A 24,855-nucleotide genomic window follows, 5' to 3' on the forward strand; every position below is an offset into this window, starting at 1 on the left:
AAACACTAGTGCCTCACCCACCTGAGTCTTCAGTAGCCGCTGCTGCTGGGCCTCACACCTGGTTATCATTACCTCAAGTCCTGTCTCCTTTACATTTTTCAACATTCTGGGTCTGTAGGGGTTAATGAAAAAAAAATCTTCCCTTCCCTGGTACTTAAAAGGTGGGACTTTTCTTTGCCAAATGTCTGCTTTTAAGTTCTACCTCTGTAAAAACTCATGAAGCATCTCAACTATCTTACCAGATTTTAAAAAAATGGAAACTTGACCATAAGAAGTAATGTGAGTGCAAATTGGGGTTTTTTTTTCTACTTTTTTCTTCTGTGTAACCCTGGAAGATTTCTCACTCCTTCTCATAGGTATTTAGCAGACAGGATTGCTATTAATGGATTTCCTATTACAGAGTAATCCAAGGAATTTTTGGTAGGTAATAAATAATATCCACCGACCTTTCTCTAGCTTCAGCTCAATTTTTTAAAAAAATTTTGTTATATTTCTCTCTTTTGTTACTTGATATAATATTCACTTCTACTGAGAAAAAGTAAATGAATTCTTAATTAAAAGCTGTGTTTAACCTTTTCAGGGACCCCATGGACTCCCTGGACCAAAGGTAATGCAATCATAATCCCTTGATTATTTGATTGTTTCCTTGATAATCCTGGGGAAGCATGATGGAAGCATGTCTGTCCTGTCTTATTTATTTGTCAAATACTGATGATAATCTTTAAGCCTTTAAGCATTCACATGTTTAAATCACACAATTCAAAACGACTTCCACCCAACTTAAGCGATATCATTTGGAGATCAGTTGCTCCTCATTTGCTTTTTCCCTTATCACTATGTAAATTTCCTAATTACTAATATGCTCAGAAGTATATTATTTCCTAACTATTCATATACTCAGAAGTCCTCTGATGTGATTCTCAGACTAGTCCCAGTACTGCTCTTTTCCTGGTGTCTGTAACTATGTGCTTGGTTGTTATTCACTGAAACTTCTTGCTGGCCATATTGTACAACTGCATCTAAAGGCCTTGACTAGCCGGGCGTGGTGGCGCACGCTTGTAATCCCCGCACTTGGGAGGCTGGGACAGGAGGATCGCGCAGGTTCGAAGCCAGCCTCAGCTATTTAGGCTCTCAGCAACTTAGTGAGACCCTGTTTCCAAATAAAGTATAAAAATAGGTCTGGGAGTATAGCCTGGAGGTAGAAAGCCCCTGGGTTCTTTCCCTAGTACCACACACACACACACCAAAAAATTAAAAAGACTTTTAAAAAATAGCACTGGGGGTGTAGCTCAGAGGTACAATGCCCCTGGTTTCCATCTCCAGTACCATAAAGGCCTTGACTACCCTCTAGCATCTTAGTTTTCTGCTCCCTAGAGGTCATGGTCTAGGATGGGTATGGTTTAGCAGGTGTACTTTGCAAGAAAGAAGGTCACATCATTCACATGTGTTCTATATGCTTTGGGTTAAAGAGAACAGAAGAGAACAGCCCCTTCATGTCAGAATTAGTGCCGCTTTCAGGGTGAAGATGGACATTGTGGATGATTAAAATGAGCCCTGAAGGAAATAAGGATTTATGTTCTAGCCTCGCCTTTACCCCTAATGGGCAGTGCTATCTTGGGCAGGTTATTGATGCTCTCTGATTCTTGGTGTCCTCAAGGAGGTAACTTTATTCATAGCATTGTGATGCTCTAAAGAGATGTAAGTGCAAAACACTTAGCAAAGCATCTGGCATAGGTGTTGATAAACATCCTATAGATGTCAGTTGTTGTTATCTTATGATTTGATGTTTTCTTAACAGAAAAATTCTATAGCTCATGCTCAAGGACTATAGGCTAGACAGAAATTTTCAGGATTCCTAAAAGTTCCTCAGGGTGAGTTGGTTTGTTAAAAAGGTGGAGGTGAGAGGGCACTTAAATGCCATGTTGGTGCTACGCATCAGAAAGCCCAGGGCAGCCACCCTCGCCTTGGAGAAGCTGACCCTCGGGCCCACTCGGCTCAGCAGCTGCCTAAGGTGTTAGTTGAACTCTGGACAGCTTGAGTTTCCTTTTCAGGGTCAGACAGGTAACACTAAAAAGTGGGAGGGTTCTTGCCTCTTCTTAGAATATCTTGGCTTCTGCTGAGGCCAATGCCAAAGTCTCAGATCATGGATTAGAGTTGGAAGTATGAGTATTGTTCTGGGGTGAGATGAGAGAGCCCCATCTATTAACTTGTGATCTTGGAAGTTATTTAATCTCTCTGGGTCTTTCTTTCCCACCTGGACTACATCCATGCTTCCCACTCCTTCTTGTTGTTTTTAAAGGGACAACAAGACTAGCCTGTGATGATGACTATGGGTAAAGCCACAAAAACTATTTTTAATCCTGTGAGTAATTCAGATATGCCAACACCTTTGAATTAGGAGAGGTCCAAACCCCTTTTGATGCCTAAAATGCACCGGGACGTTCACACTACTCCAGTTCTTGCTTAAATAATAGATTTTAGAGAATTACAAAATTCAAAAGACCTCACAAATGACCCAAACTAATTCCTTGGTTTTATAATTCATAAACTATATGTCAGGAATTTTAGGTTATTTGTCCCAAATCACACAGCTAGTTAATGACAGACATGAAGCTAGAATTGGGTCCAGACTTGATATATGATCTTCTCGCTACTATATTTGACTATTTTAAAACCTACCTTCCTGCTGGGCGTGGTGGTGCACGCTTTGTAATCCCCGCGCTTGGGAGGCAGAGACAGGAGGATCGCGCAGGTTCGAAGCCAGCTTTGCTGGCTTAAGAGACCCTGTTTCCAAAATAAAAATACAAAATAGGTCTGGGAGTGTAGCCCAGAGAAGGGTTTCCAGGAACCCCAGTAACACCAAAAATAAATAAATAAATAAATAAAACCTAACTTCCTAATGAGCCTGCTCTTATCAATGCACGATTCCCACTGAAGAATATCACCGCCCAAGGCTGCCCTGCTGTCTGAGCAGCCCAACACTGTGTGCTGAGGTGTACATGTGTGCAAAGCCACGAAACTCAACTTGACACCGTCAACTCAAGTTGACAGTGGAGCCATAGTATCATATCGACTGTGACTTTGTGGCATTCCCAAGATCAGATCTTACCAACCACAAGAGAACCTGAAAATTCACTATGTCCCACCAAGGTATGCATTGCTCTGTGACTCCTTTGTCATAGAGTTCAAATATATAGCATGACTGAGACAGATTACAGGTTTGCGACCAGCCTCAGCAACTTAACAAGAACCTGTTTCAAATAAAAAGTAAAATTGGCCTGGGATTTCAGATCACAGATAGAATTTCTTTGGGTAGATAGATAGATAGATAGACAGACAGACAGACAGACGGATAGCATGGTTCCATTGATGAAGCTTGCTCAGTCTTTCCCAGGATGTCCTAATAAGAAAATCACCTGCGTGGGTTATTAGGTTGCCCATCCCTGTGCTGCTGTGGTCCAGATAGAGACCTGAACCACTTTTTTTTAATAAGTACCACACTAGCTTCCATCATCAGACAAATGGGGTAAACATTGCTGAACTTAAAAATCCCTCTACTAATGTTTAGAAGAGCCTCTTCTTCCAATCTGAAGTCACGAGTGTTTTAAATTTTTCTTGAAATGTTAATGTCTGTCTTTAAAAGTTGAAAAGTGTACAGGTCATAATATTATCTATAACACACTATTATAAATAGAAAAATTGGTGTACTAAACTGGGCATGGTGGTACACACCTGTAATCCCAATACTTGGGAGGCTGAGACAGGGGGATCATAGGTTTGAGGCCAGCCTTGGCAACATAGTGAGACCCTGTTTCAAAACAATAAAATAAAATTAAAAAGAGCTGGGGGTATAGTTTGGAGATAGAATGTTCCTGAGTTTCATCCCCAGTACTACAAAAAAAGGGGAGAGATAGAGATAGAGATAGAGATAGAGATAGAGATAGAGATAGAGATAGAGAGAGGGGGGGGGAATAGGTGTACTAGATTTCTGTATTTTTACAAAACAAAGAGAATTTATTATATCATACTACAGGTTTTGTAATGTCACTGAGTTAAATGTATACCTCCTTGATTCTAACATTGAGCAGATAGCAAAACTACAGTCTACTTTTTTGATCTTCATATTCTCTTCTGGGATTGGCCATTTATTATAGCCACTATTGATTGATCTATGTAGAGACCTGACTTGGCAACGTCCTTAAGTGAGGATGTGCTGAGTGGCATTACTTCAAACATTGGCTGCTACATTTTGGGCTCATTCCCCTGAGAAAAATGCTTAAAGGCTTAAACTCTCTGTCTATAACACTGTCCTGCATATTCCAGTTTTTCATTCCAGCAGAGCAGGCTTTTCATACTGAGCTCTCTTCAGCATCCTCCGCTCTGATTGTCATTGATCTGCTTGATCAGAACAGTGTCACGCAACACTAACTTCCTTCAGATGGAACTCAAAAATTCAGGAACTCAGTCATGCATCTTTCAGTGATAGGAGAACATTTTTTTTTTTTTTTTTTGGTGGGTTTGGGGATGGAACCCAGGGGCATTCGCCCTCCGAGCTACACCCCCTGCCCTGTTTTTTTATTCTTTATTTTGAAACAGGGTCTCACTAAGTTGTGGAGGGCCTCACTAAGTAGTTGAGGCTGTCCACGATCTGCAATCCTCCCGTCTCAGCCTCCCCAATGCTGGGATTACAAGCGTGCGCCACCACGCCCAGCAATAGGAGAACATTTTCTTGGGAGTTTTGCTTCCTAGAATATTATATTTCAGTTTATGATTTTTTAAATTTCTTAAAATTAGTGTTTGAATTGACACAAGATAAATCTAGCCTGACTCTGCTGTTCCCTAAAACTGGAATCTGCAAATATTTCAGAGATTGGCTCTCTCTTCTCTCACATTTTAAACGCCCATAATAGCAACCAAAATTGGCATTTGCTTTTGCATTTAGGGTGAACCAGGGTTAAATGGTGTTAAAGGATTGAAGGGTGAACCAGGTCAAAAGGGTGACAGAGGACCCCTTGGTCTTCCAGTAAGTAAAGAAAACTTTCCATTTCAGTGCAAATTTTAGATTTTTCTTTCTACCCTAAGTAACAACTCTGGTTTACTCACTGGCTATTTTAGTGTTGAGAATTGTATAATCAGAAAACATGTCAGAGCAGAGCTTGCCCCCTTATGTCTTCTCTTGTGCCAGAGGAAGGCCTTGTAACAAAAGATGCTGTAAATGCCCTGTGATTCTGCAATGACATGCATGCCAACCTTCCTCTTCCAGGGCTGACAGTCTCCAGTCCTCGTCCTCCAAAAGCATTCTTCTCATTATTTTATCATTTCTTCCAAATGCTTTTATAACCAAGTGCAGTTGGAGACCCTCCCCCAAGTGTTTGTCTCCCCTTGGGAGAAAGCTGTAGGCCTCAGTTGGTGGCAGGTATGCAGCTGGCCATCCTCGCTGGCCTGAGGTCAGTGCTGTGGCTCCTTACATGAATCAGTCACATTGTGTTCTACATGTTGTCCATTGTATGTTTCGGAAATTCCCTGTTATGAGGTTCTTATGGCAATAGTGTGTAGTATGGATGAAGTATTTTACCGTTGTTTAAAGATTTTTATTTTAAAGAGAAAGGCATATTCCCCCCTTTGTGCACTTTATGCTCACCTTCACGACTAAATAAATTGTTAAAAATTATTATTGAATGGGGCAGTCAAGTTTTTGATATGCTGTCTACTGAGTGAATGCAAAGTCAGTAATGAATATTATAGATTGTTAGTAAAATATGACATAAAATCACTAATAGAAAATAGTTTAGAGCCAGGCGTGGTGGCGCATGCTTGTAATCCCAGCATTCGGGAGGCTGACACAGAAGAATTACGGTTCTCAGCCTCAGCTACATAGTGAGGCCCTTTGCAATTCAGCAAGACCCTGTTTCAAAATAAAGAATAAAAAATAGAGATGAGGGTGTAGCTTGGAGGTAGAATGCCCTTGGGTTCCAACCCCAGTATCACACACACACACAAAGAAAATAGTTTATACATATATTTGAGATATGGGGAGATTGGTAACCACTTAGCATTTTTCCCATGGGTACTATGTTTTAAGTACTAAAGAATTTCACTTGACAGTCAATGTTTTCTAGATCGGAACAATAGATGTTGTATATGCACTCACATATTGATTGATATAAACCCTGTATTAGAATATAGGTTAAATTGCACCAGTTAGATCAACAGGCTCAAAGACTTTATAATATATATGTTATTAATTCAGAATTCTAGATAGCTATATCATCAATATAAAAATTATTGCCATTTTCCTTTTTTTGAATGTTAAAATAATTATGGCTGAGAAAGTATAAAAGGTAAAAAAATTGGGTCTTCTATTTTATTCAAGTTTTTAATCTGATTTTTTAGCGTTTCATATAAGATAAAAATTAGAGGTAAAAATAATTTTGATATAAAATTTAGCCAAAAGCTTTATCTATGCTATCATTAAGCAAAACAACTGCAAGATACTTTCATTACTATAGTCATTGCTAAATTGCAATATATTTTACAGTTATGTTATAAAACATAATAAGATTATACCAAAGAAATTTTTAAGCAAAAAACTAAAAATTCCAAAAATTTATATGGTATATATAGCATCTTAAGTAGAATAAAGTTTTTCTTTAATTTTGTAATATTGACTGCATCTGAAGTAGAAATTAAGAAATAGTTCTGAAATTTTGCCAAAAGAAATTATGGGGCCAGCACATTGTCATCTTGAATATTCTTTGATTTAATCATGTATTTAAGTACTGTAAGTAAATATTTGGACATTAAGGTTAAGGTGCAAAAGCTTTATCAAAGAGGTAATTGCAATTATTCTTAAAACAAGTATCAAAATTGTCCTTTTTTATCATACACTATTTGTAGGTAGTCTAAAGTTCAAGGTAAAGAAGACTACTGCTTGTGAACATTTGCTATTTAAGTAATTTTCCATTCAGGCCTGGACACGGGATCATTTGAAGTGAATTGAGAATCAGTTCAGTTACTTTTTTGCCTTTCAGATTCTCCAGGATTTTTTCCTGTTCCTAGAAGTCCCTCTAGTGGTAACTGATAGGAACAGTAGGAACAACCCAGCAAGGATGAGTGTTGTTCAAATAAAACCCACAGTCATCCTGGCATATTAAACCCCAGCATTTGTTGCTCATAAATACTATTTTATCAAGTGTAACTAGACTTCAATCTTCTCCTCTTACTTTCAAACCTTTATTGATTATTAAAATGATCCCTTTCTTAGGAAATTACAATTTTTTCTGCAGAACTTGAAGAAGCATATTGTAAATGATAGTCTTTAGAAAGTGAATTTCATATGGAATTTAGAATGAAGCCTTTTACTGTTGCCAGTAACTACTTTGTTTCCTAAAGTTTTCCACTTTAGGAACCTCATTAAGTTGATTTCTATAATAACAACTTGTCTAATAGAAATGTCATTAAATTGCCATCATCTGTAGGGTGTTTATTGTCATGTGGGTTTTTGTTGTTTTTTTTTTTAACTAACAATGTGTAGCGATGTGAGGTTCATCCCAGAATCCTGTGACTGTGTATGATGTTGTTTGAAGTGTTACCTTTGTTCATCGGTTCCTCATACTAATCTTTGTTCTTGTCATTCGTGTCACACCCACCAACCCTGCCACCAACCAATCACACAGGGAGCATCTGGCTTAGACGGAAAGCCAGGATCCCGGGTGAGTCAGTCCCTCAAGTTGCCCTGACACGCTCTGTGGCTGTGAATCGTGCTTCAGGGTGCACCCCTCCCTCCTTCCCGGGTCCTCACTAGATGATGTGAAAGGTACTGGGAGTCAATGGAAAGGTGGACAAAGATGGTGTAAAGCGGGAAGGTAGACAGAGAATGTGGTGTAGCTCTGTTTCAGGTACTACACTACCAGAACATCTTTGAAAGCCCAGGTTCAAGTCTACATAATTCATTATGCAGAAAGAGTGGCCCGGCCAATTGGCTTCACGGTCTGAGCATCCTTGGCAGATAACCAATAAAGCATTCCTTTTAATTCCATGAGAAAGGCCCTCTAAAGAGATTAAGACATTAATTGATTTTAACTTGCTGTTCCTTTTAGGTATATGTCTACCTTAGAAATGGACCTCCTTCCTTGGAACTAGTTTTCGATTGTCTGTTCATGAAAATAACTCATCTGTCTTCTGTCATCTTGTCTGTTTATTTGGTTCTTAACGGCTATATCTCTTCCATTTCAGCCACAGATATTCAGTATTTAGAAGTCTTCTGAGGATAAACTTTTGAGTTGAGGCAGTAAAAAAGTTCATTTAAGATGATGAGAATTCACCAACATTAGAATGAGTTTGAAGCTGGGCATGGCAGTGCATGCCTATAATCCTGGGAGTTGAGAATTTGAGACAGGAGGATTACAGGTTTGAGGCCAGCTTCAGCAACTTAGCAAGGTCCTTCAGGAAGACCCTGTTTCAAAATAAAAACTAAAATAGAGTTGGGGTGTAGCTACAAGGTTGAATGCCTCTGGGTTAAATCTTCAGTACAAAAAAAAAAGGATTAGTTTGAGATGCTTGAGTCTTTCATATCACAAGACAATAGCAGAATAAAATAAAACATCAAAATAGAAATGAAGCACTATAGAGAAATTGTGCTGAAGTAGTTCTGCATTTGAAAATAGTGTAACAGATTATTTCCAAATCTTTGTATAAACTTCCCAACAAAGGAGCAAGTATATTTGCAGTTCTTGTGACATGTTTAAGAATCTTAAAAAAAAATCCAAGTTTTGGTTCTAAAAATCCACTTTGGACAATAATTATCTTTCACTGGACCCCATTATTCCAATATCCCTTCAAATAGTATTTTCTCTACACAGAATCCTAATCTTGAATCAACAAAGAGGCAGCAGTCATTTGTGCCATTAAATCATCCTGGCTGCCTGGTTTGCAAGTTGTGAGCCCAGCAACTTCAGCCACTGAGGCAAAACCTCAAAGAATAATTCCTTCCCTGTTCCCAACAGAGCTGCAGAAAGTCTGAATGGTCAATCACCTTTTCCCCACTTGCAAAACTGTTGAAATCACTGAAGTGGTTGAAAACAAAGCTTTTAGATGTGAAGGGAAGACTTGAATGCTGACAGGCAGAAAAGGCAATTATGTTTTTCTTGTTAAGATTTTGGTGGCAGTGAAGATGTTCCATTTAATCAAAGAAGAAATATATATCTAAACATGATAAATGCCTTTTCATATGTATTCTTCATCAAAATATGCAGTTTATTATTCATCTCTTTGTGCATGAATTTCTTGAAAACCACGGACCTGAGGGAATCAAGTGTAAAGCACTTTGAAAGGAGATGAGTTGTCTTACTGATACACAAAGCATCATTCACCAGCAAAAGTCCAAGATAAATCATAACTGTTTTGCTTACATTCCTGGGGATGTGTCTCATATTATTTTATTTTTATCTTTTTTTTAGGGTACAGATGGCCCTATGGGACCTCATGGCCCTGCAGGTCCCAAAGGAGAAAGAGTAAGTTACTTCTGAGGTTATTAAGCTTAAGCTGGGTGCTAAAGGAAACACAGCCTGGCTTTTCTATATTAATTGAACTTCAACTGTTTATTTTCTAGAAGAAATAAAGGGTTATCTAGCATTAAATAAAAATAGATAGTATCTTAGGTTCTATTCAGACTCCTAACACTGGGATAACAAAACCATAGAGTAAAAATAATGGCTTTCTTAATAAAAAAATATTTGTACATTTACATAGCTAAAATAAATAGTTCGGATTATTTTTCCTCAACCCATAAGGAAGATATTTTCATTTGGCCTTCATCCAGAAAGTTGAAGTCAGTGGGGCTAAAATTTCCAGGACTCCATATTCTGCTTGATAATCTTTAATATAAAGCTACTGTATTCATTCAGAATAAGGCAGAACATTTTTCTCAAGGAATTAAACAACCTAAGTAGTCCTCTCCACAGGTACACATGGTCCCAGTTTTTAAAGCTGAAGAATAGCCTGTTTTTCTGTAGCCATAAGGAAATAATTTCAGTGCATTATAAAACAAAAACCTTTCACTAACCTCTCTATTGGTAGGCTACATTTCCATATTCTTAAGAGGAAAAAAAGACATTTCGAATGGAAGATAAATATCTGACACAAAAATATGTACCACAGCAACAGCAGCTGGCCATTTATCTGGAACTTCTCTCCCTCTATTTTTCTCCCACTTTTTCTTTTCTTCACCTTGGAAAACTAAAAAGTTTTTTTTTTTTTTTTTTTTTTTTTTGTTTTTTGTTTTTTTTTTGGTATGGGAATCAACTTGTGTCATCAATTTCCCAACCATTCGGGATAGGATATAAAGAAAGTATCCTAAAAGCAAGAGCTCAAATATTGGAATGATTCACTGTACATGTTTGTGGTCTTTTAAAAACTAGGCAGTTTTCATCAGTCTGGGATAATTTACTTTTAAAAAACACAGCCAGGTAGTGATTTCCTTGATGTGCCTTCCGATTTCCTAATTCTACCTTTTATAAAGTGAGTTCATTCATATAATATTATCAACTGCTACTATGTGCAAAGCACAGTATTACTTCTGGTGAGAAATGGAAATACTCACCTACTTATATAAAGTTTATTTTGCCAATTTGCTCCATTGTAATTGATTCATCATCCCATAGTCTTTTATTAATACTTATAAATATATACTCAGTGCTGCAGAGGAAGTAGCTATTTTCCTTAACCTTGAGTTTACAATTAATTGCCGAGAGAGGGGGATGTATGCAAGAAATAAACAGAGAATGAGGCTCAAGAGAATACAAATAATATAGGGTGTGAATACAGTGATGAAGACTAGTCTACCCAAGAATGGTTCTAGAAAGAGAAGTCATAAAGGAGCACAGAATCTGAACCTGCATTGTGTTTTCTTCTAAGATCAAACCAACAACTTTTGGTCTTAATTAAAAATAGTTAAAAACCAAGAGTCTCCATGCAGCTGATACAGGTTTGCTTTCAAGTATAACATGAAGAAACCCAGCCCTGGTACTAAAATTAGAACTGCAAATCCCAGGCGGTCTTTGGCAGAGTGCCCCGGGCTCAAGAGGGTTTACTGCTTGGTAAATCAGCTGCTGCTTCCGATAGCTCCTCTGTGTCACAAGAATATCAGGTCTCCGTGCTGGGGCAGAATTAACCAGAAGAGCACATCAAATCGCTAAGAACCTTCGAAGGCATAGTTTAAGTCAGATGGCGCGCAGCGTAAAGCATCGCACTTGTGCTTCCTTGGCACGTTAACCATCTTCACTGGATGGTTTATCAGTGCCCTCTCCACATGCCCTGCACCCAGAGTGCTTAAGTGTAGTGTGATTCTCAAAGCTAATTGAGGTGCCATCTGTACTCTCTTTAAAAGTTTTATGTTTTAAAGACGTAGGGATCAGTAAGGGGAGGCATTCTCAAATAATTCCTGGGTGTAGACATGCAAAGTAAGGCCGTAGATGAAATTAGACCAGCCTTAAGGACAGGAGGTGGCTGACAGGCATTGTTACTGAAACTCTCTCAGACCCAGGACTGACAGCACTAGTAGACAGTGCTCCCTCCACCTGATGCCCCCTGGTTTCAGCTGATTTTATCATTCAGCATTGTTCCTGATTCACAACTCCATGGGGTGTTAAATTTGAGTGATTCAAAAATTTCTCTAGAATAATCTAATCCAGGAAAAGAAGTTGCACACTCAAGTCCCCGGATTACTATTTCATACCTAAAAGTATACAAGATGGTGTCATTTGGATGCTTTAGGCTCTAAAGGACAGAGTCTAAACTTACAACAGCTTAAATGATAAATATATTGTTTACACCGGGTGTGGTGGCACACGCTTGTAATGCTAGCATTTGGGAGACTGAGACAGGAGGATCATGGTTTGCAACCAGCCTCAGCTACTTAGTGAGGCCCTTTGCAACTCAGTGAGACTCTGTTTCAAAATAAAGAATAAAAAATATGGCTGGGGGTATAGCTCGGAGGTAGAATGCCCCTGGGTTCCATCCCCAGTACTACAAAAAAAAAAAAAAAGAAAGAAAGAAAGAAAGAAAAAAGAAATATATTGTTTCCTATAGCAAAATATTCAAAGGAGGACTTCAGGCTGTGCTTCGGGGCCCATCCTGTGATGTTGTGCAGGCAGGGAGCAGCAGTTCTGAGCATCCCCGGAGATGTGGCAGACACCAGACTGTCTACTGGGTCTCTTCCTCAGCAGGAAGGATACCTTCCCCAGAGCTTCTAGCTGGCAGACTGTCCACAGTGCCTCATTGGCCAGTTCTGGGTCAGATGTCCACTTTTGAAGCAGTCACTGGTCAGAAAAAATGGAATCACCTTATTAGCTCAAAGTCATCATTGAAGTGGGTTAGGCTAGAAGTTCCTCAGACAAATGTTTTGGTGACAACTCTATTCAAATAAGCCACAGTAGATTTGTTTGTTTGTTTGTTTGTTTGTTTGAAAAAAAGGTCAAAATTCTCAATGAAGAAGAGATTGGTGATGTCAAAATAATCTATGGGAATCTTTCAGATGAGACCCACTTTAGTCTGTAGAATTATTGCAAATCCTTTCCTTAAGACCTCTACCACCTCCCCCCACCCAACCACTGTTTTGTTTTGGGTTTTGGTTTTTGGTTTTGGGGTTTTTGTGTGTGTGTGATACTGGGGGTGGAACCCAGGGGCTTTTCTACCTCTGGGCTATACTCCCAGCCCTATTTTATATTTTATTTGGAAACAGGGTCTCACTAAGTTGCTGAGAGTCTCACTCAGTAGCCGAGGCTGGCTTCGAACCTGTGTGATACCCCTGTCTCAGCCTCCCAAGCGCGGGGATTACAAGCGTGCACCACCAAGTCCGGCCATACCACTGTTTTAAAAGTCATATATAATAAAATCAGTGTTTTTCAGGTTACCAAGCTTTTTCCATGAAAAGCTACACTTCCAATTTTAGACTACCGCTAACACCTCTTGTATATGGCACCTATTTGCCATCATACATTTTCATATATAGCTGTTGCACTCAATCTTCAGAACACTTCTTGCAGAACATACCTTGCTATTCCTACTTTATAGCTGATGTAACAGACATAGAAAGGTTGAGAAAGTTGCTGATACAGACAGAAAGTTCTAGAAACTGGAATTCAAGTTTAAATGCTTTCTTTAAAGCCCGGCCACTTTACCAAGCACAATTCCGGTTGCTTCCATAATAAGCAAAGTAATAATTAATGGAAGTTGAATAAGCTTTTGTTGTGTTTCTCTTTAGTAGTCACTTTTAGTGTACATTCCTCTAGGTGACAGTGCTTATTAGTTCCACCAGATGCTTGAATTTGGATTCAAGGAAGAACGTGAGTAGTGACCTGATATTTGCTCTCGTGGAAATCTAGAGCATTGAAAACATGAGCAGTCAGGCATTATGGTATAGACCTGGAAGGCCAAGACAGGAGGATCACAAGTTCAAGGCCAGCCTCAGCAACTTACTAAGACTCTTATTTCAAAGAAAGGGGAGAGAGGAAGAAAGGAAGAAAGAAAGGAAGGAAGGAAGAAAGAAAGAAAAAAGAAGGAAGGAAGGAAGGAAGGAAGGAAGGAAGGAAGGAAGGAAGGAAGGAAGGGGGCTGGGGGTATAGCTTAGATAATCCCCCCCAGGTTCAATCCCAGTACTGCCAATAAAAAATAAATAAAAACACTGACAAGAGTATACCCCTTTGTAGGCACAGTTATCAGCAGAAGCTAGCATTTTACCATAAAAAGAGGGTTTGCTGAACTTTAAACTTCTTCAAAGTATGATTTTATTTATTTTTTTGTGTGTGGGGGTCTGGGGGTGGAACCCAAGAGGATTCGACCTCCGAGCTACACCCCCTGCCCTATTTTTTATTCTTTATTTTGAAACCGGGTCTCACTGAGTTGCAGAGGGCCTCACTAAGTAGCTGAGGCTGTCCGTGAACCGCGATCCTCCCATCTCAGCCTCCCGAATGCTGGGATTACAAGCGTGTGTCACCACGCCCAGCTCAAAGTATGATTTTAAAATGGTAACATATCGCCGGGCATGGTGGCGCACGCTTGTAATCCCCGTGCTTGGGAGGTGGAGACAGGGGGATCGTGCTGGCTCGAAGCCAGCCTTGCCGGCTTAAGAGACCCTGTTTCCAAATAAAAAATATAAAAAATAGGTCTGGGAGTGTAGCCCGGAGGTAGAAGGGCTTCCAGGAACCCCAGTACCACCAAAAAAAAAAAAAAAGTAACATGTTTTGTTAGTCCACTTATATAAACGTCACTATTACTACTGAAGTTTTCATGCTAAATACTGACTGACATGTTAATTTGGAGATGGAAGCAGATAAATTTAAACATTGTTTGGACTGAAGAATGTCTCTTCATTATCACAATTAGTGCTACTCATGCGGTCTCTTCCCAGTAACACTCATTCTTTATAATTCAAGATTATTATCTATATAACTCGAGATTATCATTTAAACTGGAGAAAACTATTTTTATTAAGTAATAGGCACTTGGAAGCCTGGCATGATGATGTATGCCTATAATCCTAGTACTTGAGAGGCTGACAGAAGGAATCCTGGTTTGAGGCTAGCCTCAGCAACTTAATAAGACCCTTAGCAACTTAGCAAGACCCTGTTTCAATGTTCTGGGGTGTATGTAGCTTAGAGGTAGAATGCCCCTGAGTTCAATCTCCAGTATATAAAAAAAAAAAGGTAGTACAAATTGAGCATCCCTAATCTGAATTTTCAAAATCCAAAATGTATCTGAAATCCAAAACTTTTGAGCACAGCCAGGATGCCACAAAGGTTACATTCCACCCTGACTTCATAGGACAAGTCACAGTATTTTTAGTGTACCTGCACTTTGACCATCTCAAAATACCTTTGGGCTTTGTATATAAGATGGATTTTGTGGTTAGACATGGGCTGCATCCCAGAACTATCTCATCATGTTTATTATCCAAAATCCAGACACTCCTGGTCCCAAGCTTTTCAGATAAGGGATACTCAACCTATAAATTAGTAACAAGTGCCTCACACTAATGCTGAAGAAACCCAAGTACAGCATGCCCCATATGCAAATCCTTTAGCACAACTGAGAGTACCAGTCTCTTTGTACCCTTCTTTCAAAAGCCATTTATTAAAATAAGCCTTTGTGGGTGACTTTCACTCTATCACAGGCAGTAACTGTGTAGTAGCCAGAATCTTTGGAGTGTTGGTAGAATGCTCCATCACATAGAGGCTTGGTACACAGGTCCTAGAGAAAGTGTGGAAATTTCTGAATGTATAATTTGGACTTTCTGTTCTCTGTTTTAGGGGGAAAAAGGAGCCATGGGAGAGCCTGGACCCAGAGGCCCCTACGGCCTGCCCGTGAGTTCACTGCCACATGCAGTCGGCCACCACCCTCTGCATGCACCCATGACCTGTCACTTACACAGCTAACCCTTCCCGGTGGTGAGGACAGACTAATCATGTTAGAGGATCAAAGGCACTCCAGTAATTACACACAGTGCACATAATTCCAAGTTCTTCACAGAGAGGTCACATCTGTGTCACACCCTCTCATCATTTGCAGAAACACCTGCATTTGATGAGATTGAGCAGATCAGAGACTGGGATAAACAGTCCTAAGCTGAAAGCGGGATTCCACCTGTCAGATAACACCCTCCCTACACCGTCTGACTGGTTGCTCAGCACTGGCACCACCTCAGAAAGTCACTGGATCCCAAACCGGGTGTGGAAGTTTCATTTGCAATTCTCTTTACTTTTTACCTGTTCTCATACGTCATTTATTAAATGTGCTCTCGCTAGCAAAAATTATCTTCCTAGTTAGATTGATATTTAGCATGACTTGATGTTTCTGACCTTTCTAAATTGCTGTGAGGACAAATGATCATCAAATGAGTGTTGATGGTGTTCCATCATCTGAAAATTCTCAGTTACACAGCCTCAGATCGAGGCCTCAGGTTTACTCTGAAAACATCTTTTTGGTAATTATAATTGATTTAGTAAGGTAGGACGACAAAGAAGCAGATACTGTATGAAGGTTTTGACCTCCCTGTGCCTCCCACATGCTTTTGGTAAACTGAAATAATAAGCCATTATTATTTCAGATTCTTATTCTGAGATAGATGTTGAAATCTAATTAGTGGAATCAAAGCAGCTTCTCAGGAACTTTGGGCGGACCCATAGTATGACACCGTGTTGTCACTGAGAATCTATACCATTAGAGTGAATTTATCATCTTTGCCTAACAGAATTTTGAATTCTTTTACACTTGGGAATCGTGCATTTACAAAGCCTAATTAAAAATAGTTTTTAGGTTACAACTTTCACACCCTTGATATTTACATAGAAGGTATACATCTGGCCAAAGTAAAATAATATTTTAATAATAAACAGTTTTTACATTCTTCACCATTCATGAGCTAATACTAAGTTATCAAACTAAAATAGTATTGATGTGCATCCTCTAGAAGTGCTGGTGTGTTTTAAAATCAACTGAGCAACATTCTGCTTTTGACTTAACTCTTGAACTGATAAGTTGGATAGCAAACATTAAATTTTAGCGAAATATCAATCTTTTTAATCTAGGATACAATAAAAAAGTGTTCAGAGCCCTTAACTGCAACACTAATAGTCAATCCACTTTTTTTTTTTTTTTTGGTGGTACTGGGGTTCCTGGAAGCCCTTCTACCTCCGGGCTACACTCCCAGACCTATTTTATATTTTTGAAACAGGGTCTCTTACGCCAGCGCGGCTGGCTTCGAACTTGCGTGATCCTCCTGTCTCCGCCTCCCAAGCGCGGGGATTACAAGCGTGCGCCACCACGCCTGGCGTAATCCACTTAATTTAAAGAAATTATAATCACTTCACTTAATTTAAAGAAATACTAATCAGTAGAAAATCCTTTTCACATTCCCCAAGTAGTTGTTCTAATCCAATGTCGCATGTCCAGGCAACCTTAAAACAACAACTTATTCATGAAACTTAGGAACGCTAACGTAGCTATTATGGTTCTTTGGCAGGGGAAAGATGGAGAGCCTGGTCTTGATGTAAGTAATATATACAATAATCATCTTCCTATTGTCATAGATGCTTTTGGTCTCCATCATCAAGGACAGCAAGAGGACTTACTTTTTCTGGGGATATAGCTATTCATAGAGTATATATTATTGTGCATGTGGACAGCAATATAAAATATGCTAGCGTTTGCGTGAACATAGAAGCAAATTATCTGGCATAAAATTTAATATTTATGATGATTAGCGTCACTTCAGAATACTTTCCCAAATTAAGGATACCCAAAATCAGCATGACTCACTCATGGAAAATGTATTCATAAAATTCAGTATACCTCTTACATTCTACCTTCAAGGAATGATGCATTACATTTATTCTCAAAGATGGTGTGCAATATTTTTCACTGTTAGCACTAAGTACCTATATCCATTCTCCCTTATCCTAACATAATTCTATGAAAAGAATGTCAGAAATAAATGCCTACAGAAATGATTACTGCTTATCCTCTATTGTGTGAATAATGACAGTAACAAAAGTTATAATAATCACTACTTATTGAGCACCCGTCATGTGCAGGCATCATTCTGGTACTTGGTATACTACAGCTACCATAATATGCACAACTTCTGCGTGTTAGATACACACTAACCCCATTTTACAGTCAAGGGACTAAAGCACAGAGGTAAGTGGCTTGCCCAAACCCACATAAGTTAGTGAATTTGCCAGGATTCAGACAAGTATTCCAGTGTGCTTTCCATGCTACATTTCTTAGGAGAAAAAGCAAGAACCCCATTGTTTATTGGTCATTGACATGTTTAAAAAGCTATTATTTCTAAGTGTTATTTTACCTGAGTTTTTAGGCTGTTCGACATGTTATTTTGGGCTCTGTACGGGTTCAAATCAATGAAATACTAAAGTGGTTTGTTTTTCCAGTATGGTTTTGCCAGTTACACCAGTAGACCTTGGTTTTGCTTTCTATCCTGCAGGGCTTCCCTGGTCCGCGGGGTGAGAAGGGTGACCTAGGAGAAAAGGGAGAAAAGGTGACCTGCCCCTCCCAGCATGTGTCTCGTGTGCTTCTGCCCCGCTGTCCGCTTTGCTGCTCATCAGATGCCTCCTATGTCAGTCCTGTGCTCCAAAAACACAGCAGTGCCTGATCTAAGGAAGCAGGTCTTCAAAGGGGAATAAAGAAGGCTATGCAGCTAGAAATAAGGGCACCATCTAGCAGAGAAGAAAAAGTTCAAACCCCCAGATAGCCGAGCTACGGTCTTTCAACTAACTGACACCAAGTTTTTGAAAAATGTCATGTCTAAGGGTTTCTGAAAATTTTTCATAAAAATAAAATACATAGCAAAGTCCTGCACTGGTATTTTGGCTGAGCTCCTCTAGCCCTGTGGAGCAGCATCTCATTTATCTTCATGACCTCCCCAGGGGACAAACAGATATGTTGTGTATCTAGATTCTCTTATTTTTGTGATTCAGAAAGCCAAGGACAAGCAGTGTGGTGGATAAACCACAGTGAGTCTACTACACAGACGAAGACTTGCTGCTGTCTGGTTCAGAGTTGACGGCTGTAGTTTTTTAAATAAAGATGTTGGTATACTTTATGAGGTGGGCATTGAGATTATATCTCAAGACCATCAGCTCCAGAGTTTGGGGGGGCTAATATCAAGCAATATCATTTTGTGATTGAGAGAAAAGGTTGGATTATGGATTTAAGAACTTTTTTACCCAAGCATGGTGCCCATGCCTATACTCCCAGTACGTGGGAGGCCGGTGCAGGAGGATTACAGATTTGAAATCAGTTTAATTGCTTCAGCAATTTACAAGATGCTCAGCAATCTAGCAGCATCCTGTTTCAAAACAAAACAAAGGGCTGGAGTATAGCTCAGATAGAATGCCCCTGGGTTCCATTCTAGTACCAAAAACAAAAACCCCAACAACAACAAAATTTTTTTCTTTTAATTTTTTTTTGTTCTTTATTCTTTCTCTTTTTCCTTCTCTCTATTTTGCTTGAATCATTAACCCAATATTAGATCTAAAAAGAATCACGGTTCGCGGACAGCCTCAGCTACTTAGTGAGGCCCTCTGCAACTTAGTGAGACCCTGTTTCAAAATAAAGAATAAAAAAATAGGACAGGGGGTGTAGCTTGGAGATCAAATGCCTCTGGGATCCATCTCTAGACCCGCAAAAAAAAAAAAAAGAATTTTTACACTGGATAGCAACAGAAGCTAATGGAAACCAGGCATCTTGATGGAATAATGAAAATCTTCAAGTAGCTAGAACTGCTTCTTCACAATTCCATTCAAAACCAGTATTACTTCTCAGATCACTGTCCTCTGTTTAACAGCACATAGTTTTTAAAACCCGGTGAATTCTCCCTAACACTAAAGTCCATAGCTTTCAGAAAGCAAGGCCAAATGAAACTTGTCATAGAAGAGCATGGCATGCATGCTTTAGTCCTTGAACAGTACTTAGCCTCCTGTTGGTAAGAGACCCCATGCCTTGGTTACCCCAAAGTTCTATGTCTCCATCGTGTATTTGGAGCACTTACAGGCTTCACATGTGCTCGGCTTTTTAACCTTCAGGACAACACTGAGGTTATTATAGTATATCCCACTTCACAGACAAAGAAAGTGAGACATTGAGAAAGTGCTTTTCTTATGAATTATAAATTCTGACTGTAGAGTATACATATTTTGAGATAATTATGCATGAAATCATTTAGCACAGTGTGTTTTAAAGATTATATGCAGAGCCAGGCATGGTGGTGCAGGCTTGTAATCCCAGCATTCGGGAGGGAGACTGAGACTGGAGGATCGCGGTTCACGGACAGTCTCAGCTACTTAGTGAGGCCCTGTTTCAAAATAAAGAATAAAAAATAGGGCAGAGGTTATAGCTTGAAGGTTGAATGCACCTGGGTTCCATACCCAGATCTGCAAAAAAATAAATTTATATGCATTTTATATTTACCTAATGGGTTATGTCTAATACCTTAGTCAAAAGATAAGCCATGATCAGGTACTCAGTATTATGATCAGTTAAACACATAAGAAATTTCCAGTATTGGCCTGGGGGTGTACCTTAGTAGTTTAGTACTTACCTAGCACATGTAAGACCCTGGGTTCAATCCCCAGCACTGCAAAGACAGAAAGAAAGAAAGAACCAACCAGGATTAGAGGGGTTTTTTTTGTTGTTGTTGTTTATTTGTTTTTTGGTGGTACTGGGAGTGGAACCCAGAGGCTTTCTACCCCTGGACTATACTCCCAGACCTATTTTATATTTTATTTGGAAACAGGGTCTCACTAAGTTGCTGAGAGCCTCACTAAGTAGCTGAGGCTGGCTTCAAAACTGTGCGATCCTCCTGTCTACGCCTCCCAAGTGCAGGGATTACAAGCGTGTGCCACCACGCCTGGCTTAAGGATTAGAGGTTTTGAAAGCATAAAACTACACACTTGATCTTCAGAAAAATGTTAATCACCCTTACAGAAGTATTTCTCTACAGATTCCATGATTCAAATTTTTATATTTAGGAAGATTAGGTCTAAATATGAGTATTTTGTGTATGTCATTTTCTTTGACATGGGCGATAAAAGTGAGCATGGCACTGAAGCCGTTGGCTGAGGAAGGGTGTTGGTTCATCTGGCGGGCGCCAACAGCTCCCTTCCGAATGTCGCTCCTTCCTGCCCCGCCGGCTCCCACTTCACCCATCCTCTCACGTCTTTCTCTTTCATCTTGATCAGCTCAACCACACAGAATTTCTCTTTGCACAGTATTCAAGAAACCCAAGTGTTTTTGATCCTGGGCCTTCTGGTTCGGTCTTTTTGGCACACAGGAGATGAATGAGGGGCTTTCACTCACGCTGTAGGGGTGAATGTATTAACCTGAATGTGTATCTCATGGTGCTGTTGTGTCTGTCTTTTCACCTTGAATATTCATGTTGTTTTGCTTCGGAGATTATTCACTTTTAGTGTAACTGCTACCCCCATTGCAGAATGAATGCGCTAATTTAAATATGTATTCTGTTGTATCTGTATTCTGTAGAGCACCGACTCCCTGTCTCTAAGTATGCAGACATGTTGATCTTAATGTGAAGCAGATGAGGCGCATTCTTTCCTTCTCCTCCTTTTGCCTCCTTAATTCCTCCTTCCCTATGAGCCATGCAGATGTCCCACGGCCTTTACCTTGATTCCTAAATACTAATTTCCATGGCTATATTCCCACTACATAATTATCCTGCCTACCTCATTTTTATTGAATCCAAAGTACTTTTTCTTTCTCAGATTTTTTTTTTTTTTGCTTTTGTTACATTGTAATCTGGAAATTCATTTACCATTGTGAATATATGATATGAGATCAATAAGACACTGAATTAAATGTGTATAAACGTCTGCCTGTCCAGTTGGCATTGCTGCAAGGTATGAGTACTTTGGACATTTGACTACCTGACTGAAGGAAAGAATTTGCTTTTGTGAAAAAGAAATTATGAGAAATAGATTGAATATTTTTAATGAGAGCTATATAAATAAGATTGGATACATTTTAAAAAGATAGAAGCTGCTAATAGAAGCTATTCTGCTGCCCTTTGCCTCTGGTCCAGTGTAGCTTTTATTTGTTACAGGATTAGAAAAGAAGCAAGTTGACAGGTATTGAAAATTGAGTGTAGTAGCCACTATTCCCCTGAATGCCACCGGCCACTGGCTGGCTTCAAAACCATTGATATCTGCATCCTTGCCAGCTCCGTGGTGCAAACCTGTAATTCACAATGAGTGTGACTCTGAGCTGCCAGTTGGCTCTGATCTGCCTTCCTGTTGTGTCAGATCATTAGGTCTCCTTTCTTTTGTCTTGTTGAGTACCTGAAATAAAATCCCACGTACTGCTGCCCGGAATCTACTGTCACTCTGAAAGTATGTGATTTTTTGTTTTGTTTTGTTTTTACAATATCACTCCTTATTTAAACCAGAAAACAGTGGTAAATGTCCTTCCAGATTTTTCTTTGCAAAGCCATCTTTTGAATCAATTTATTCCCCTCCCTCCAAATAAAAACCTGTCTTTTATTTAAACCCTTGTATCCACAGGGGGAAAAGGGAAAGAAAGGCAAAAAGGGGCCTAAAGGGGAGAAAGGAGAACAGGGTGCTCCTGGATTAGATGCACCCTGCCCGTTGGTATGTCTGACTTGTGGAACTGTCTCCAGGCGGCATGTGTGAGGGTACCAGCTGGGAGAAGAGCAAGCTGGAGGGACTGTGACAGCAGAGTCCCTGACTGGGGCCCTTTGACAGGAGTTGAAGATAAATGCTAACAAACACATCTGTCTTGGACCACCCTTCCAGGACCCACCTTGCGCCTCTGGCCACTAGCTCTGCCTGGTTCCTCAGCTCCCAGTTGTGGCTGTGCAGCTGGAACCTGACCCTAGAACCTGAAGAGGAACCAGCATTGTTTCGCAGCCCTCAGAGGCAGTGGCCACCGCTTCCACACCAGCCCTTTCTATGCGGATGTGCCCAACTCCATTTCATTTTGTCCAGCTTCATTGGGGATTACGTCTCCCTTCCAAGTTGCTCCTCTCCCAGTCTTTTGTTGTTCTAGTTTATTTCTTTGGTAGAATTTGTGTTTATGTGAATTTTCGTGTTAGTAACATTATGAGTTAATCTTTACAAACAGGGATTCCGTGGCGTTAAGGGGGAAAAAGGGGAGCCAGGCCAGCCTGGCCTGGATGGGCTGGATGCCCCTTGCCAATTGGTACAGTATTTCTCTTTCCTACTACCCTGCATGCAGTTCCTTTGTTGATTACGTATCCATCTCTATCAGTGTAAAGTGGTTCTTTCTGGAGCAGCTTTACATGATAAACATACTACATGCATGTGCATGAGCAGGTTCCTTCTGAGGCTCTTTGCAAAGGGAAGGGAGGGGGCACAAGTTATCAGTGAATGCAGATTAATCTCCTGACATTATTCTCACAACTCACATGACTACTGTTTCTGTGTTCTTTGAAATAATTTATTCAACAAATATTAACGATTATATTAAAACTATATAAAAACATTTAATGCCAGGGCATTGTTAGGCTATAACCTTTGGGCTGACCCCTGAGTTTAACTTTTGTTTTTCTCTTTCTCTAAAAGAAATAAAAACATTTTTGTCTCTCCCACTAAAGTTTTTATCAGGCCATAAATAAGGCTAAACCTATAAAATTAAGCTTCCGTTGTCAAGAGTTAACCAATTCAACGGAATGCTGTTTTGAGGCCATAGGGAAGAAAACCAAACTTCTCTAAGCTTCTGAAAATAATAGTCTGCAGCCCAAATCCTCTTCCTTGTCACATAACCTATTCAATTTAATGGTTTCTCCTTTTGAAACTCACTTTCCCAAAGTAGACAGAACTCCCTTATCTCCATTGGCATGAACTCAAAATCCTCCTTATACTAAAATCTAAAATTCTACTGGTTGATCCTTCTCCTTGTACCAATCTGGCATTACCAATTTTTCCCAAATATTATATAAAGCTACTTTAAAGATATTTTGTGTTTAAAAGTAGTCTCATTTTCTAAAATAAAGAAAAGTTTATGGTTGTGTTATACTTGGTCTGCATGGTCTTATATGATTCTTCAATTATAAGCATGATTCTTTAAAGGTATATTTGTATTTCTCAAGTCTTTTAAGATATGTGTAATAGAAAAAAGTCATGCAATGATATAGTCAGAAAAATCTCAATTAGAAATGCTCAGTTGCTGGGCGTGATGGCACACGCTTGTAATCCCAGCATTCAGGAGGTGGAGACCAGAGGACCGCAGTTCGTGGACAGCCTCAGCTACTTAAGCGAGGCCCTTCGCAACTCAGTGAGACCCTGTTTCAAATAATAAAAAAAAAAAAGCTAAAAAATAGGGCTGGGGATGTAGCTGGGAGGTACAGTGTCCCTCGGTTCCATCCCCAGTACCGCAAAAAAAAGTGCTCAGTCTTATTTTGTTTGCTTGGTATTGGTGATAAGTCATATTTTATAACCATTTTATTGGAATAAATTACAAGCATGCCTTCATAATATATCAACTTGTCCTGTCTCATATATATCATTTCTATCTGAAGAATACATATGCTATAAATTACCATACATTTTGAAATTTAGGAATCCCTTGCTTTATTCAGAATATTGACTTCTAAAGAATTTCAATTGAAAAACTGATAAATGCTGTGGACAGCATTTTACTACAAAATATAGTTAGGCTGTCTATCTTTCAATTGAGCATGTCCTGCAAAATCTACATAGCGAATCATGATGTGAGAACCAAGCTTCAGACAGAAATGGTTTATCATTGATTATCATTGTTATCAATTCAGCCAAAGTCTATAGTGACCAGGAAGATGTTACTTGGGGCTTATTATGTAAAGATAATTATGAGATGTGTTTTAATGAAATTAAGAAGTATAGTACAGGTTTCTTATCTAAAGGTTAACTGAGTAGATCAATGGGCCACTATGTTTTATAAATTTCATTTTCAAAATTAGGCAATTAGGCCTATTTTTCTGTACCTTATTTTCAAAGTGTGTACTTACTCTGGAAAACATTCATATTATTTTTCTTTTAAGGGATACAGGGTAACATGTTAGGAATTGTTAGATAGTAAGAGATACCTATGACCAAAGCCACCTATCAGGTAGAAATCCATTTTTTTTAAGACTCTGAGCATATGAACTCTGACATTTGATAATTTTTGAAGTCTGAGGAATTCTTTTTGTTTTCTTTAAAACAGGGGCCAGATGGATTACCCATGCCTGGGTGTTGGCAAAAGGTAGGCTCGGTGGAGTTATTTCTAGGAGAAAGCACTTCCCTTTCTAACAGACCTTTTACATTTGAT

At 39.3% G+C, this 24,855-nt stretch overlaps 1 protein-coding gene across 1 annotated transcript in view; it reads left to right on the forward strand.

Moving 5' to 3' along the window:
- Positions 1–24,855, forward strand: part of COL25A1 (collagen type XXV alpha 1 chain) — a gene marked incomplete at both ends in the record, with an annotated part of 482,772 nt that overhangs the window by 453,489 nt on the left and 4,428 nt on the right. Inside the window, 7 exons of the mRNA XM_080697535.1 lie at positions 581–607; positions 7,677–7,712; positions 9,459–9,512; positions 15,306–15,359; positions 17,999–18,052; positions 22,669–22,746; positions 24,751–24,789. Coding sequence (XP_080553661.1) covers positions 581–607; positions 7,677–7,712; positions 9,459–9,512; positions 15,306–15,359; positions 17,999–18,052; positions 22,669–22,746; positions 24,751–24,789 — 342 coding nt within the window. The remainder of the gene's footprint in view (positions 1–580; positions 608–7,676; positions 7,713–9,458; positions 9,513–15,305; positions 15,360–17,998; positions 18,053–22,668; positions 22,747–24,750; positions 24,790–24,855) is intronic.

Source organism: Muscardinus avellanarius (genome assembly GCF_963383645.1).
Source record: "Muscardinus avellanarius genome assembly, chromosome: 6".
NCBI classification, from domain to species: Eukaryota; Metazoa; Chordata; class Mammalia; order Rodentia; family Gliridae; genus Muscardinus; species Muscardinus avellanarius.